We start from the raw sequence: 12,966 nt of genomic DNA on the forward strand, positions 1-12,966 counted from the left end.
TAAATCAGAAATAAAGAGGTACTTTTCTTGTTTATTTTTTTATTTCACAGAATGTATAGAGCCCAAACATTGACTAGTTACAACATTCAATGCTTTTTATGTTCTTTCTCCTTGTTCCTGATTTTCTTTCCTTGTTTGTCCTCAGAGCTAATAGATCGCCAGGCACATCCACTGCAAGAGGAAAAAAAATTCATCTTAGCTGATATAAGACAGTTGATTACTAGTCATGTAAAGACATGCAGAATTTTATCATATTATCTTTGACCTCTTCCATGCTCAGCTCAATCTTCCCGGAGTCTCCTTTCTCCATTGCTTTAAACATTTCTGTTAACGAGGCAGACAAAGGAATATATTACTAATGTAAACACCACTTTCCGCGCTCAATAGACTGTCAAATTGTAGTCACTTACTGAAGAGCATTTCCAGCTTAATGAGACAGCCTACAAAGTTGTCAAAGTCTATGGCATACCGTGCATCTGCATAGCGATTGACAATGGCCTGCAGCACCAAGCTGTTGATGTGAAATCCTGAAAACAGGAAGATGAGCCGTGTGTTATCTTGTGTCCGATACTGTCAAAGATAGGTGTTAGACCTTAACCTGCTCAGGTATAGTTTTTTAAAAGGTGTCAGCCACTAGCAAGGGTGATTTAATTTTTTCAGTTTTGCATGCTTTGTTCCTGTGCCAGGTTCTAAGTGCATAAAATGACATGTGAGCGCTGGTGCAGGTGCAGCTTAACTGGCTTTTCCAGTTCCTCAGTAACCGCACTCATATGTGTCTCCCAGACACATAGACACACAAACATCTGAGTCAACAGATTGCTATTTGTTCCTGCAGTTGTGGTCAAATACAACAAAAGTTCTAAAAAGGAAGCACCACCTTGTGTTTGCAAAGCTGAATTAAAAAGGAAGCAGGTTTTAGTGAGAAGACAAATGGTTTGATTAAAAAATAACAACAAGCAGCAGTTAGTTTCAGCTATTTTCGAAGGCTTTTTGGTATCTGTTACCTGCTTTGTTTGCAGCATCTCTCATTTCGAGGGAGCTCATTGTACCTGAGTGGTCTGTGTCGTGGCTCTTGAAGATCTCCTATATGACCAACACATAAACAGGGACATCAAAAGGACAATTTTCAAGGTTGGCTGACATTTATTTTGGGGGCGTATAACATCAGTTTTCAGAAACCAGAAGCAAATAAAGCTAGATCATGTGAGAGATAAAAAAATCTAAATGTCCATTGTTTTCAATGTGAATAAATTATTTTGCGTTGCTAGTTTCCTTAATTTGTAAGTGGTTAGGAAAGGGGAGTAAATAACCCAGGCTGTGATATCCTTTCTCTTAATCAAAAATATCTTACCTTTCATTAAAAATAATGATATTTTACCAGATATATGTCAAACAGATGAGTGGTCATTTATTGGCAACACAGCCAAAGGTTGTCGGGTCTTTTATTACAAGCATTAACCCCTCCCCAAAATCAACACTGTCTTTGTTGGAAGGTTTTTACTATAAAACATTGACAGTCTTGGTTTTAAGAGAAACAAAAACCTAATGCAAAAAGGAAAACCCAACACAGTTCATGCAGAGAGCAAATAGCCAGACAACAAGGCTTCTATTTTTGCACTTATGAAGTTTTTCATATATTTATCTATTACATGTGTAGGATTTTCTGGAAAGAACTCTCTACAAGGCCTAACAACATAATTTGAGAAAAACGACTTGTGTTCCGCTGACTAGGTTGCTTGGTAAAATGGGTGTGTGTCACAACAGGTAGTTTCAGGGTAACAATGCTTGACAGATCTGGAGCAGAAATTATATTTATCTAAATGCTACCAAAAACTAAATATAGTGGTTGTGTGCCTCACCACAGGGAGGTTTATAATAATAGTTTGACAATTTACTTTCTGTTTGTCCTTACTAGATCATCATCATCATCATCATCATCATCATCATCATCATCATCATCATCATCATCATCATCATCATCATCATCATTATCATAGTTAAACATGATAAAATTCACAATAAAAATAATAAAATGCAGCATAAAAATATATAAAATAAAGATTGTTTCAACTAAATAAAGTCACAATGACCAACTCCTGCCAGCGAATAGAGAAGACCCTGGCCTTTTTGAGCTTCCTTCTAAATCTCAGTACCTGCAGGAGCTGCTGCTCTGCTGACCTGAGGGACCAATGAGGTAAGTAGGGGTAAAGATCATTTAAGCACTTAAAAACAAAGGTAAAAATTTCAAAAATGTACTCATAGATGCGTCGATCTGGAGAGGATGTGCTACCTGTTAACTCAACAGCACAGCTAATCAGTGAAGTGGGACAGGCGTGATGTGATAAATCACCATCTCACTTTATAAACTCAAATGTAAACTTTGCTCTAACTACTATCATCTTTTGATAAAAAAAAAAGTAATCTTACCCAGATCAGAGAAGTTGCTTAGGGTTACAGAAAACAGCACTTACCAACCAGGTTCAAATTTTGTGAAGTGGGCCCCGATAAACAGTTAGAGAAGCATTTTATACAGCTCCAGTATGCCACATCATCACATCAGCACATCATACATGTTTGCAGATGAGGAGACATTCATGGCTCCAGTTTATCAAAATATTACTTCTTGTTTTTAGATCAAGGACACCGCTCTCGTTCCATTCCCAAATCTTTGCAACATGTAGAATGAAGAATATAACTGTATATCCTGACAGAGGAACTGGCCTAATTAGATAAACTACTGGGGAAAACATTAGTTCCGACAACAACAGGCAGGTAATATTAGGGTGTAATACACCAACACATCATTAATGATAATTATCCTAACACATGTTAGGTACGCCGGTCATTGACCTTGACCAAGGCACCTTACAATACAACTGCAGTCAGTCCCTGGATTGGCATGGCTATCACTGCCCCTGCATAGTTAGGGACACATGCAGAGGACGAATTTCCCACTGGGATCAGCTTCGTAGTCATGGTAGGCCACTTTTTTGATTTTATTTATTTTGCTCAGCCAGCCAAATGTTGAAAGGGCAATATTATTGCCATTACTGGTAATATATAGTAGACATTTTAGACATTTAATAATAAAATGTCACAGGGGAAGGTATGGGGGGATGGTAATTTAAGAAGGCAATGATTTTTAAGATTTTTTTTAAGGGGGTTGCCACCCCCCTTATCCTCCCTAAACTCAAGTACTGACTATGTTATTTTAAAGGAGAAGGCTACATCATACCAGGTATTTCTGAAGTTTGTTCCAGAGAATGTAGAATTCCTTCAAACCCAGCTTGGCACTTTCATCTTTCTGAGAATGTTAAGGCTGTAAAATTCAAAAAATGCAATATATATATATATATATATATATTTATTTATTTATTTTTTTATATTGTTTCCAAATTATTGCTTTGAGTACCATCTTTAATCAAGGATACATCCAGCAGACTGACTATGAGGCGCCCTGTCTCGAGGCTGAATCCATCTGTTTTGAGGTCAGGGCCTGGAAAAAGAAGAAAAACAATGTATTGTTCACTGTAGTCTTCAAAAACCCCAAATAAAATGTGAAAGATTAAATGCATTGCAATATATCCATGTATTGCAATGCATTCATATACAATACAGAGAGGAAAAATAAATATTCAGAGACCACTAGCAGCAAAGAGTGCATATCTTTGTCATAGCAACAATCAGTTCAATGCTTCTACATCCAGTAAATTTTGAGAGGGATGAACCTTTTGTAATCCCAACATCAGAAATGTAAACATATATATAGTTTGCTAACCGCTACTGGGACTTTAACTGGAGCAGTGTACCTTGATATGTGGGGACAAAAACTTCAGGTGGGCCTCATACCAATTTTTAAATATGGTTGAATAATTTTTGATGCTGTTGGTTCTGTTTTCTTTAATGTTCTTGGAAGCCTTGTTGGATTCTGATACAAATCCAGTGGAATCAGTGAATCAGCAGTTCATGTGGCAAAATAAACACAGATATTATTACACAGAAAATAACCATAGCTATCTGAGTCCTTGTAGCTAAATCCTGCAGAAAGCATGTGGTGAGAAAATCCTCAGATTAGAATGGCCACACCTCCTTTTCCTGACTTGGTGAAATATGGGTGCTGCTTTATAAATAAAAGGGTTCTTTAAAGTATATACCGTAATATGCCAACAGCTCCTTCAAAAGTGTTTTCTTTTAATAACAAAACCTTCATATCTCTAGATTTTTTTTTGTTCTATTACATACATTTACTCAAAATAACAGAATTTTTCAAGGTTTTAGTTATTAAAAAGAAGTAATTTAAAGGCTTATACACTTCTTTACCAGGTTATCTAGGGACTTTACTTACGGTGAGAAACAATGTTGTTCAAAATTTTAACCAGCTCAAAGACAGATACCTCCATGTCCTGTTAAAAGAAATGTAAATCATGTCCTGAATTTTGCATAATGGAGTCCGGAAAAGCTCAAATCTCCAATGCAAATTGTTAGGACAAAATGGAGCATTTTTGCATCGGAACATACATTGCCTGCAACTTCCTTGAAGATTTTCTTGAAATTGGGATCAATATCACTTTCTGACAACTCCTCCTACAAGAGAGCGAATTGTCAGTTGAAAACAAAACAACAACAAACACTATCTTTTTGTGAAAACAGGAAAAACCGGATAGACTGTCAAGTTTACCTCTTCTATGGTAGCACCTATCTCGTCCACCAATGAACTGAAATGAAAGCAAAAATCTAGGGTTATTTATTCTCAAATAGACTTTATGTAAGAAGTATGAGCTGCAGCTTTAAGCTTCATGGGTGTTAAATAAACAGATGCGAATGCATCTCCAATACCTGGTGCTAGCCTCTTTCTCTGAGAAGACCCTGAGAAGAAAACTGCCGTTCTTATAGGGATGAAAGGTCGAAGGAATGATGGCATATTCTCCTGGAGGGAGTCTGAAGCGTTCACATACTTCACGGGTGTTGATGAAGTTGCTGCTCATGGCTACAGGATTCTGGCGCAGCAGTATGTCTGGGCCAAGGTGAACATTATGGCAGCCTTTGTACTTGAAATAGAGAGGAGCACTAAAACTGGGATACTCAGGGATCCTATTGCAGGTTTGCTTGAGACTCAAATGAAGGAGAGAATAGAAAAGTTTGAGCTGATACAAACCTGATCTGGGACCTATAAAACACATCACAAATGTTTTAGAAAATTATTGAGAATTAATTTCAATATATTTAAATGACGTGGATATTATTTCATCACACCTTATAAATAGCAAAGCCAATGGTTTCCATATCGCGGTTAAGCCTCCTCTTCGTCCGTCCATCCTTTTGCATCAGCCCCACCAGAAAGGTGCATCCATCCTCCCCATCCACAGGATCATCATCAACATCCTCCAGACGCACAACAAACTGAGGATTGGTACAGAAAGTGGCTGAAAGAAACCAAAATGAGAAATATTTACACAGAAAAACCAACGCAAGTCTTTGTGCTCGGAATTGTAGGAACTTTTTCCACAGATCTGTCCAACCTAGATGATTTCTGCAGCCGCCAGCAGTGGATCCAATCCTCCACATCCCTTCAAACTGGTAGTAGTTCCAGTGACCAACTTCATCGCTTTGGAGCGTGTCCGGGCTCAAGTTACAGATCTCCAGCTTGGAGAAGTGCTTGATGAAGTCTAAGTAAGACATCCTGAAAACGAAGAGTAACTTTGTTCTACATCATTTTGCAAAAGTACTTGTGAAGTCCCAGCATAAAAAGTGAAGCCACACACTCTCAGCAGAGTGTAGTGTCTGTTTTTAGCATCATTATGCTTGGAGACAAAGCTTTGCCCAAGCATTTCTTTCAGGATTGGCCACTATTTACTCTGATTTACCCATCATCTCCAACAGGGCTAAAACTAACGATTATTCTGCATATATTTTTCAGATTAATAATTAGATAGGCAAAGGTTCCTCAAGGAATGCTTTTTATGAACTCAAACCAGATAAATCTAAAACTTTTTGACATTAGGACTTCTGGATAGAGCATATTGACAGACTAAAACATATATATATATATATATTTTATGCATTTTTGGTATAATTACTGCTCTAAGCAGGTTGCTCTCTCAGCTAAAGGCATGTTTAAGAGTCTCTATAATCCAGTTGACGAATAATCAATTACTAAATTAGTTGACAATTATTTCAATAATTAATTAGTTGCGATTAATCTAATTAATCATTTCAGCCCTGATCCCCAACAAGGTTACCTGTTCCTGCTGAGGAAATATGTATTACACAGCATGATGCTGTTACCACCATGTTTTACCAGTGGGATGGTGTGTTGAAGGTTAGTTTTCTGTAATGAGGACTTTTTAATACATGCAAAAAAAAAAAAAATTAAGCATCAATATTATCTAATTTGTTTTCTCCATGTATGATCTTAATGGTAAGCTGGGGGTCTGTATGATTGCCCTTATGGCTTTTCAATGCAGAATGAGGGTGAGCTTTAAGAAAGCTTCACATATAAAGCTTCTTTAAACCTTATTTGTCACTAAGTTGTCTGATGTTTTCCTTAATTTTTATGGTGATTCTTGTTCATTAACCTCTGAGGCCTTCACAGAGCAGCTTTTGGCAATGGAATAAATTAAGGTATAGGAAAGAGCAAAAGGCCAGATTGTAAATATATACATCACTTATAAGGTTGTGTTTTGATGTGGCATTTAATTAAATGTATAGTTTTCCTTATACTTCACAATGATGTGTTATAATTGTGGTCTGTTGTATAAAATCTTACTAAAGTAAAGCTCATAAACAAAAAAACCCTCAAAATTCAAACCTCTACATACCAGAACTCTCCATCTTCAGCCACGTGGTTCAGCTTAGTTTTGTCCTCCTCACTGACGTTCCTCCACTCAGAGGATCTATTTAAAGAAGATCAGATTTTCTGATGAAACACAAAAATCTGTGTGCAAAATCCTATTGTGAAGACAAGTTGATGGAAGCACAGTTCTAAAGAACATCAATAAGTAGAGAACCATTTTGACAAAGAAGACAGGTGTTTTGAGAGGGGCGTGAAGGAAGCCATCTTAACCGACGTTAAACAGAGGGGGTGGACTCAGATATCAGCTTTCAAAACCCCCAATCCCGCTATTATTGCAACCCCCTTACAGGGGAACAGAACTCCTCACCTCTTCACCCAAGCCAACAATTCCCTCTAACGACCCCCCTTTCAGTAACATAGACAGGTGTCGGGTATCACCCAAAGGATCCCCATTCCTAAGGGGCGGAACCATTAGTCTGGTTCAATTTGTATGTTTTCTAAGCCAAAACAAGGCTTTGTTTTTGGTCCAGTCTATAAAGCCGCAAACTCAATGTTATTTCTGACATTTTGAAAAAGCTTCTTGGATGGGTGACGAAACATCTTTAAACTTGGAAACAAATTCCAGTGGATTGTGTTTTTTAACTTTTTTGGAATAGATAACAATTATATCTGGAATTCGTTTTTTGAATATCCGGTATTTACCCATCACTCCAAGGACCTGTCCATTCCACTTTTCCCCATGGGTTTCTCATCCGGACCAGTTGAACAACCCTGCCATCATAGTTAACCTGGATACAGGCAACAAGAGGAACAGGAGGGTAAAAAGCTAACTCCAGCATTTTGCAGGAAAATCAAAGAAACTGAAATAATCACCTCCTGTGCTCCAGTAACAGAGTATGCATGACCTTTAACAAGCTTCAGAGCAGTCACTGCCTCTGTCTCATAGGCGCTGGTGATCTAAAAACCACAGAGATAAATATTTTAATCAAATACCCTCATGATTACATTTTTGTTGTAGTTGTTTTTTTTTTTTTATTTACACACTGTTAGATATAAAATAATACTTACATCAATAGAGCAGCCCATCAGTGAACCCAGGCATATGGCTTTCCGAATGATTTGGAAGAGCTCAGGTGGAGCCTTGTTTAAGGTATAAATTTCAGCAATTCCTCCTGTGAAATCCTCAAACCCCTCAATGGTCTGTCCTCCAGACAGAGCCTCATAGCAACCATTCACCCTATCAGACAAAGATGGCAGATGCACAAATTCAGCTTATATAGTTACACTGATTTAGATTTTTAAAAAGCCAAGTTTGAATGATTCCTACTTTGCGTATGCTTTCTCCAGCAAAGCACTCCAGAACTCTGAGCCTTCTGCTGATTGAACAAACAGAAGCTTCCCATCTTTAGTGGGTAAACGATCATCCACCACGACATCCACCCACTCACCATACTGCCAAAACTGGAAGAAACAATATGAAAGTGTTACACTAGGTATATATCAGCATGTTTTCTTTTGATAGGCTTTGTGGGATCCTTGTATTGTTCTGCGTCAACTTTTACAGAGTGGTGCAACAGACAGAGCTGCGCAAGTCTGGTGTTGTTTTCTCCTGTGGTGAAAATGTTTAATCATCTTTAAACAATTGAAAATGCTGAAATAAAGAAGCCTGTTGGGTTAATGTTAGTACAATGATGGGAGAAAGTTTCCCTGACCTGAAAGTGAAATATTCCAGCATAATCCTGGGTAAAATCCTGTCCAGGTGGCACCACACGATGCAGGATCCGCTGGTCAAGAGTTAGAGAAGCAATAGCAGCCAGGAGCCAGCAATCTCCTGAAACGTTAGGACAAATTAAACTGAATTTGGACCTGGTTTAATGGACAAGTGGTTGCTGATTGGGAACACAGAATAAGGATGAAGTGAACACTTTTACTTGATAGAATATGACAGACTTGCTGGGAAACATCCTAACCCATGTCAGTGCATATTAACAATTCTGGACAGAACTGTTGCAAAAATATTCTTTTGAATTAAAGTTTTTGCCCCAAGCAGTCATTTACTTACGCATATCCCTAGTGGCCCACGAGTGCAATGCAAGAAAATACATGAAAATATTTTATTTCTTAGGTAGTCCCTGGGATCTTTGTGCTTTGAGAGGACCCAGTTGAAAATTTAAACAAGCTTTTATCAACCAAAAAGATATTTGAGTTCATCTTGAGCTGTGACCAAGATCAAAACCAAGCAGAGGAACAGACGAGATGTAGAGAACAGCCTGGTATCAGCTGTTTTTCACACTGAGCTATCAGAGCTAATCAAAGTAGCTCAGGTGTCTAGATGAAAACAAATAAAACTAATTAAGTCAGTCTGACTCTAATTTTTGTTCAGTATTTTGTTCCTAATTCATCAAGTTTAAATGTGATTATAAGGGAGTTACTCAGAGGAGCTCCAGATTTATAAATACAGGTTTATAATATGATTTTATTTTATATTTATTTTGATTCCTTTCCAACTTCCAGACAACATATTTGTGTGTTTTTTTTGTTTTTTTTTTTTGAAATGGAAAGCATAAAATTATAAGAATTAAATGCTCAGGTTGGTTATTGTACGTTCCACTTTTGGACAATCATCAATCCTTTTGACTGAGAGGGGAACTCATGGTAAGACAAAATGTCCAAGGCGGTACACAAGACAAAAAAGGTTGGAAAACACTGCATTAAAGAAAGACCTTGACGTATCGCTTTATCTTCCCTAACTTGACAGGTATCCATGCTACTGCTCTCAGGTTATATTTCACCCAATTCTCCTCACTCCTGGATAAATAACCATGGAAATCTGTAATTTAAAGACCTAAAAATGGAGCTGGAGACCTTCACATTACTTTTAAAATTACTTTTGTGTCAGAAGAACAATAAATTATGTATTACAACTAGCTTCATTTTGATTAACAGCTTGTCCTAAAAAAAAATGAGGTGCAAAAAATACTTTAAAATCAGACTGTAAATAAGCCTCAAGGCTTTCCAATTAGACCATAATCATTATATTATATTCAGCTGCTTTGAAAACATTTATCACCTACAATAGTCATGAACTGTATAGGTAATTTAGTAATTTAAGTCCAGCTTGACTAGAATGGACTCGATCAACTACATTAAACTAAACATGTTTTTTCTGCATTAATATGCAGTAAATTGTCAGCAATTTCAGTTTTTATTTCAAGGTTTTGCTTTATTCTGTTGACTTTCACAGAGTAAAACAAAACATTGCTTCGTGGTGTCAAACTAATTTTAGGATACAAGAATAAATCCGCAATCATATGTATGTTGGCTGCCAAGAAATTTTGTCATTAAGTTTAAATTTTAGTCTTGAATTTGGTCTTAATTGTTCTTATAAGGCTAAGATTTTTTGAAGTGTCCACAGTTTCATTTACAATAAAGAAAAAAAAGCTACTAAATTACCACTCAGTGTAAAAGGAGTATTTTCTGTTTGTAAATTGTATGGCAGCAGTGGGTGGAGGTTTTAGGACAGAAGGGTAATTACTTTTTGAAATGAGAGCATGAAACTCACCTAAAATTCCTTGACAAATGTCTGTCCTGGTGGCTCCATCGTTTATAAACTTTGGGGAAGGACACAGCTCCTATTAGAGATGAAAAACACAATGATTTCTTTTAAAACTGAATAATTTATGTCTTTGACACCAATATTTTCAGTGGCTTGTTACCGTTGGCCTCTTCCAAACAATCCCTCTTGTCTTGGACGAGTATGGTCCCAGTTCATTATAACCTAGTGACTTGCTCTCAGCATTGAAGCAGTCATCTTCAAACAGGCGTCCGCTGCTCAAACACTGCTGCCGCAGGGTCTCATAGTCCTGATTGCAAAACTTCACTGCCTGCTGGTTGGTACCAATGCCCTCAGCCCTCTGGTGCTGGTGGGCCAGTCGATCTGCTGTGGAGGTCATCTTCACCCTCTGTAAATGCTCGCTGGCAGGATTTCCTTATTTAATAACAGGGCTAGGTCAACGTCTACGATGGGCCTCGACAAATAGAACGCTTCCCTGAAATGTCTTTGTCTGTTAGAGCTTTATAGTTGCCTGTGGTGACAGGGAACTGGAGTCAGATAACAGGGGTGGAGCTGCTTGTGGACAGGTGAAACAGATGGTGCAGACAGCAGCAGTCGTAGGAAAATCCACCGTGAGCTCATTGTGACCACAGCTGAAACAAAACAAGGACACACCTGAAAGTAACCACACCACAAGCCCCTCTTTTTTAGCAAAACATTAATACTGTATGTTGGATGTTGGAAAGGGCTGTGAAAACATCACTGTGATTTCAAAATGTTAATATACCATAAATGCTATCAGAAATAACACATTTTTATGTTATAATGACATTCCCGGAGCATGGTTGTTGGTTGTAACTGCATACTGTAAATACAGGTTCCCATTGTGAAAGGGGTCCCTTGGAAAACTGAAGCAACAGTTTAAACAGGTCACATTTAAGATGCTATGTTTCATAACCTGAGGCATATGTGGACACACCCAATCAGTAGCTGTGGTGTTAGAGTACATCCTCATTCTCTGTTTACATCCTACAAACAAAGCACTGAATAGTAAAGCCCTGTACAAATGTTATTTTAATGTTATTTAAAATCATCTTAGTCAGGCAGTAAAGTGACCATTACGTACAATACATACATATACCGGTATATATATATTTCTTACAGTTTTTGGTGAGCTGGTACCTATAGAAGTTTATGGGAGAGAGGTGTGGCACACCCTAGTCAAGTCATTGCCCATCACATTTTCTATCACATAAATTTCACCAAAAGTCAAAAAGTGGAAAGACATTTATATAATGGAAATTATTAAGATTTAAATATCAAACAATTATCCAAAAAAGCCCTAAACAGTTTATCACTGGACATATGTGGACACTTTGTGATTATTTCTTTCTATTCTCAGATTTTAACAAACCAAGCTTTTATTTCATTAATAGGTTTGCACAGATGGTCCATATTTCTTAAAGGAAATGTTTAAAGATTGAAGGAAATGACAAAAATAAAGTCCATAAAATAATTTATCTGCCTTTGCTCCTCTGTATCTCCATGAAACGCATTTGCATAATATCTTCTTTGTGATTAGCTCAATACGCCTCAGGGTCAGAACAAGCAATCTCCCACTGGGCCTCAGTTCATAACTAAAAAAAGTAAGTGAACTTGAGAACAAAGATCAGTTCTGGGTGTGTAGGTTCTGCAGGGATGTGAAATTCTCTTTTCCTGACCCGAGATCCATCTTTGCAGCCTGGACCAGTCCTGTTTTGTGCACAAGAGAAATCACACAGAAACAGCAGTGAATAAAATAACCAGCAGCTCCAGTGGAAGGTTGTTCTTGGCCTCAGGAGGTTCAGTCTTCTGGGTGTTTTTTTTCCCAAACAGTATTTTCTTATGAAGACTTTCTAAGCCTATGTTTTTGGAGCAAATAAGTCTGTTTGGATTTATTTGATCTTTGAAGTCATGAAAGAGGTTTGGATGAATTCTAAGAGGATTTGAAAGGAAGGAACCTAAATTAAAACTATGTTTTGTCCTGTGCACAAAACCAAAACAAAAGGTGAGGCTCAGCAAAACAAACCCAAATTGTCGTACAAAAAAATATCAAACTAACAAGGAAAAATAGAGGAGCTGAATAGACACAGGTTAAAAAGCATTCAGATACAAAGGTACAACTGACAAATTGCCCACACCACCCATATGTAAAGTAATTTTGACATGGATGTAGCAATGTTTAAGGAGCTCAGTATGTCATTCACACACCCTATTACTATCTGACTATTTCACAGAATATGTTTCCCCGGATGTGGGAAACCAGATGTTGTTGCTCCTGTTTTCAAAGGTGGATAACCTCATGTCATGACAGACCCATAAGCCCATTGGCCACAATATCTATGCCTGTTGACAAGCTAGTAGCAAAACAAATTATTATTCATGTAAAAAACACAACCGTTTGTCTCCACCATAGGAAGCTTGGCTTTAAAGCCAAATAATCTACCTAGAGAGCTACTTGCTTCTAAATGGAAAACATCAGGAAAAGAGCCGTGTTCCAGGATCTCAAGAGGGTCCTTCGTGAAAGAAAATTATGTTTAAAAACAAGCAACATAAATAAAATATATATATATATATATAT

General features: G+C 37.4%; 1 protein-coding gene across 1 annotated transcript; it reads right to left on the minus strand.

Moving 5' to 3' along the window:
- Positions 1-21: 21 nt before the first annotated feature.
- On the minus strand, positions 22-10,862 carry LOC107102256 (calpain-2 catalytic subunit-like). The gene is made up of 21 exons (XM_015401475.1): positions 10,510-10,862; positions 10,356-10,425; positions 8,506-8,624; positions 8,121-8,254; positions 7,862-8,030; positions 7,667-7,750; positions 7,496-7,581; positions 6,819-6,893; positions 5,520-5,680; positions 5,254-5,423; positions 5,156-5,167; positions 4,837-5,048; positions 4,679-4,715; positions 4,519-4,584; positions 4,346-4,403; positions 3,432-3,496; positions 3,236-3,304; positions 1,005-1,083; positions 411-527; positions 266-324; positions 22-171 (listed from the first exon to the last, which is right to left on the minus strand). The coding sequence occupies exons 1-21, from the start codon at positions 10,744-10,746 to the stop codon at positions 148-150; spliced, it is 2,103 nt and encodes a 700-aa protein (XP_015256961.1). The 5' UTR covers positions 10,747-10,862; the 3' UTR covers positions 22-147.
- Positions 10,863-12,966: the final 2,104 nt, after the last annotated feature.

This window comes from Cyprinodon variegatus, unplaced genomic scaffold (assembly GCF_000732505.1).
Source record: "Cyprinodon variegatus isolate N-32 unplaced genomic scaffold, C_variegatus-1.0 Scaffold1224, whole genome shotgun sequence".
Taxonomy (NCBI): Eukaryota; Metazoa; Chordata; class Actinopteri; order Cyprinodontiformes; family Cyprinodontidae; genus Cyprinodon; species Cyprinodon variegatus.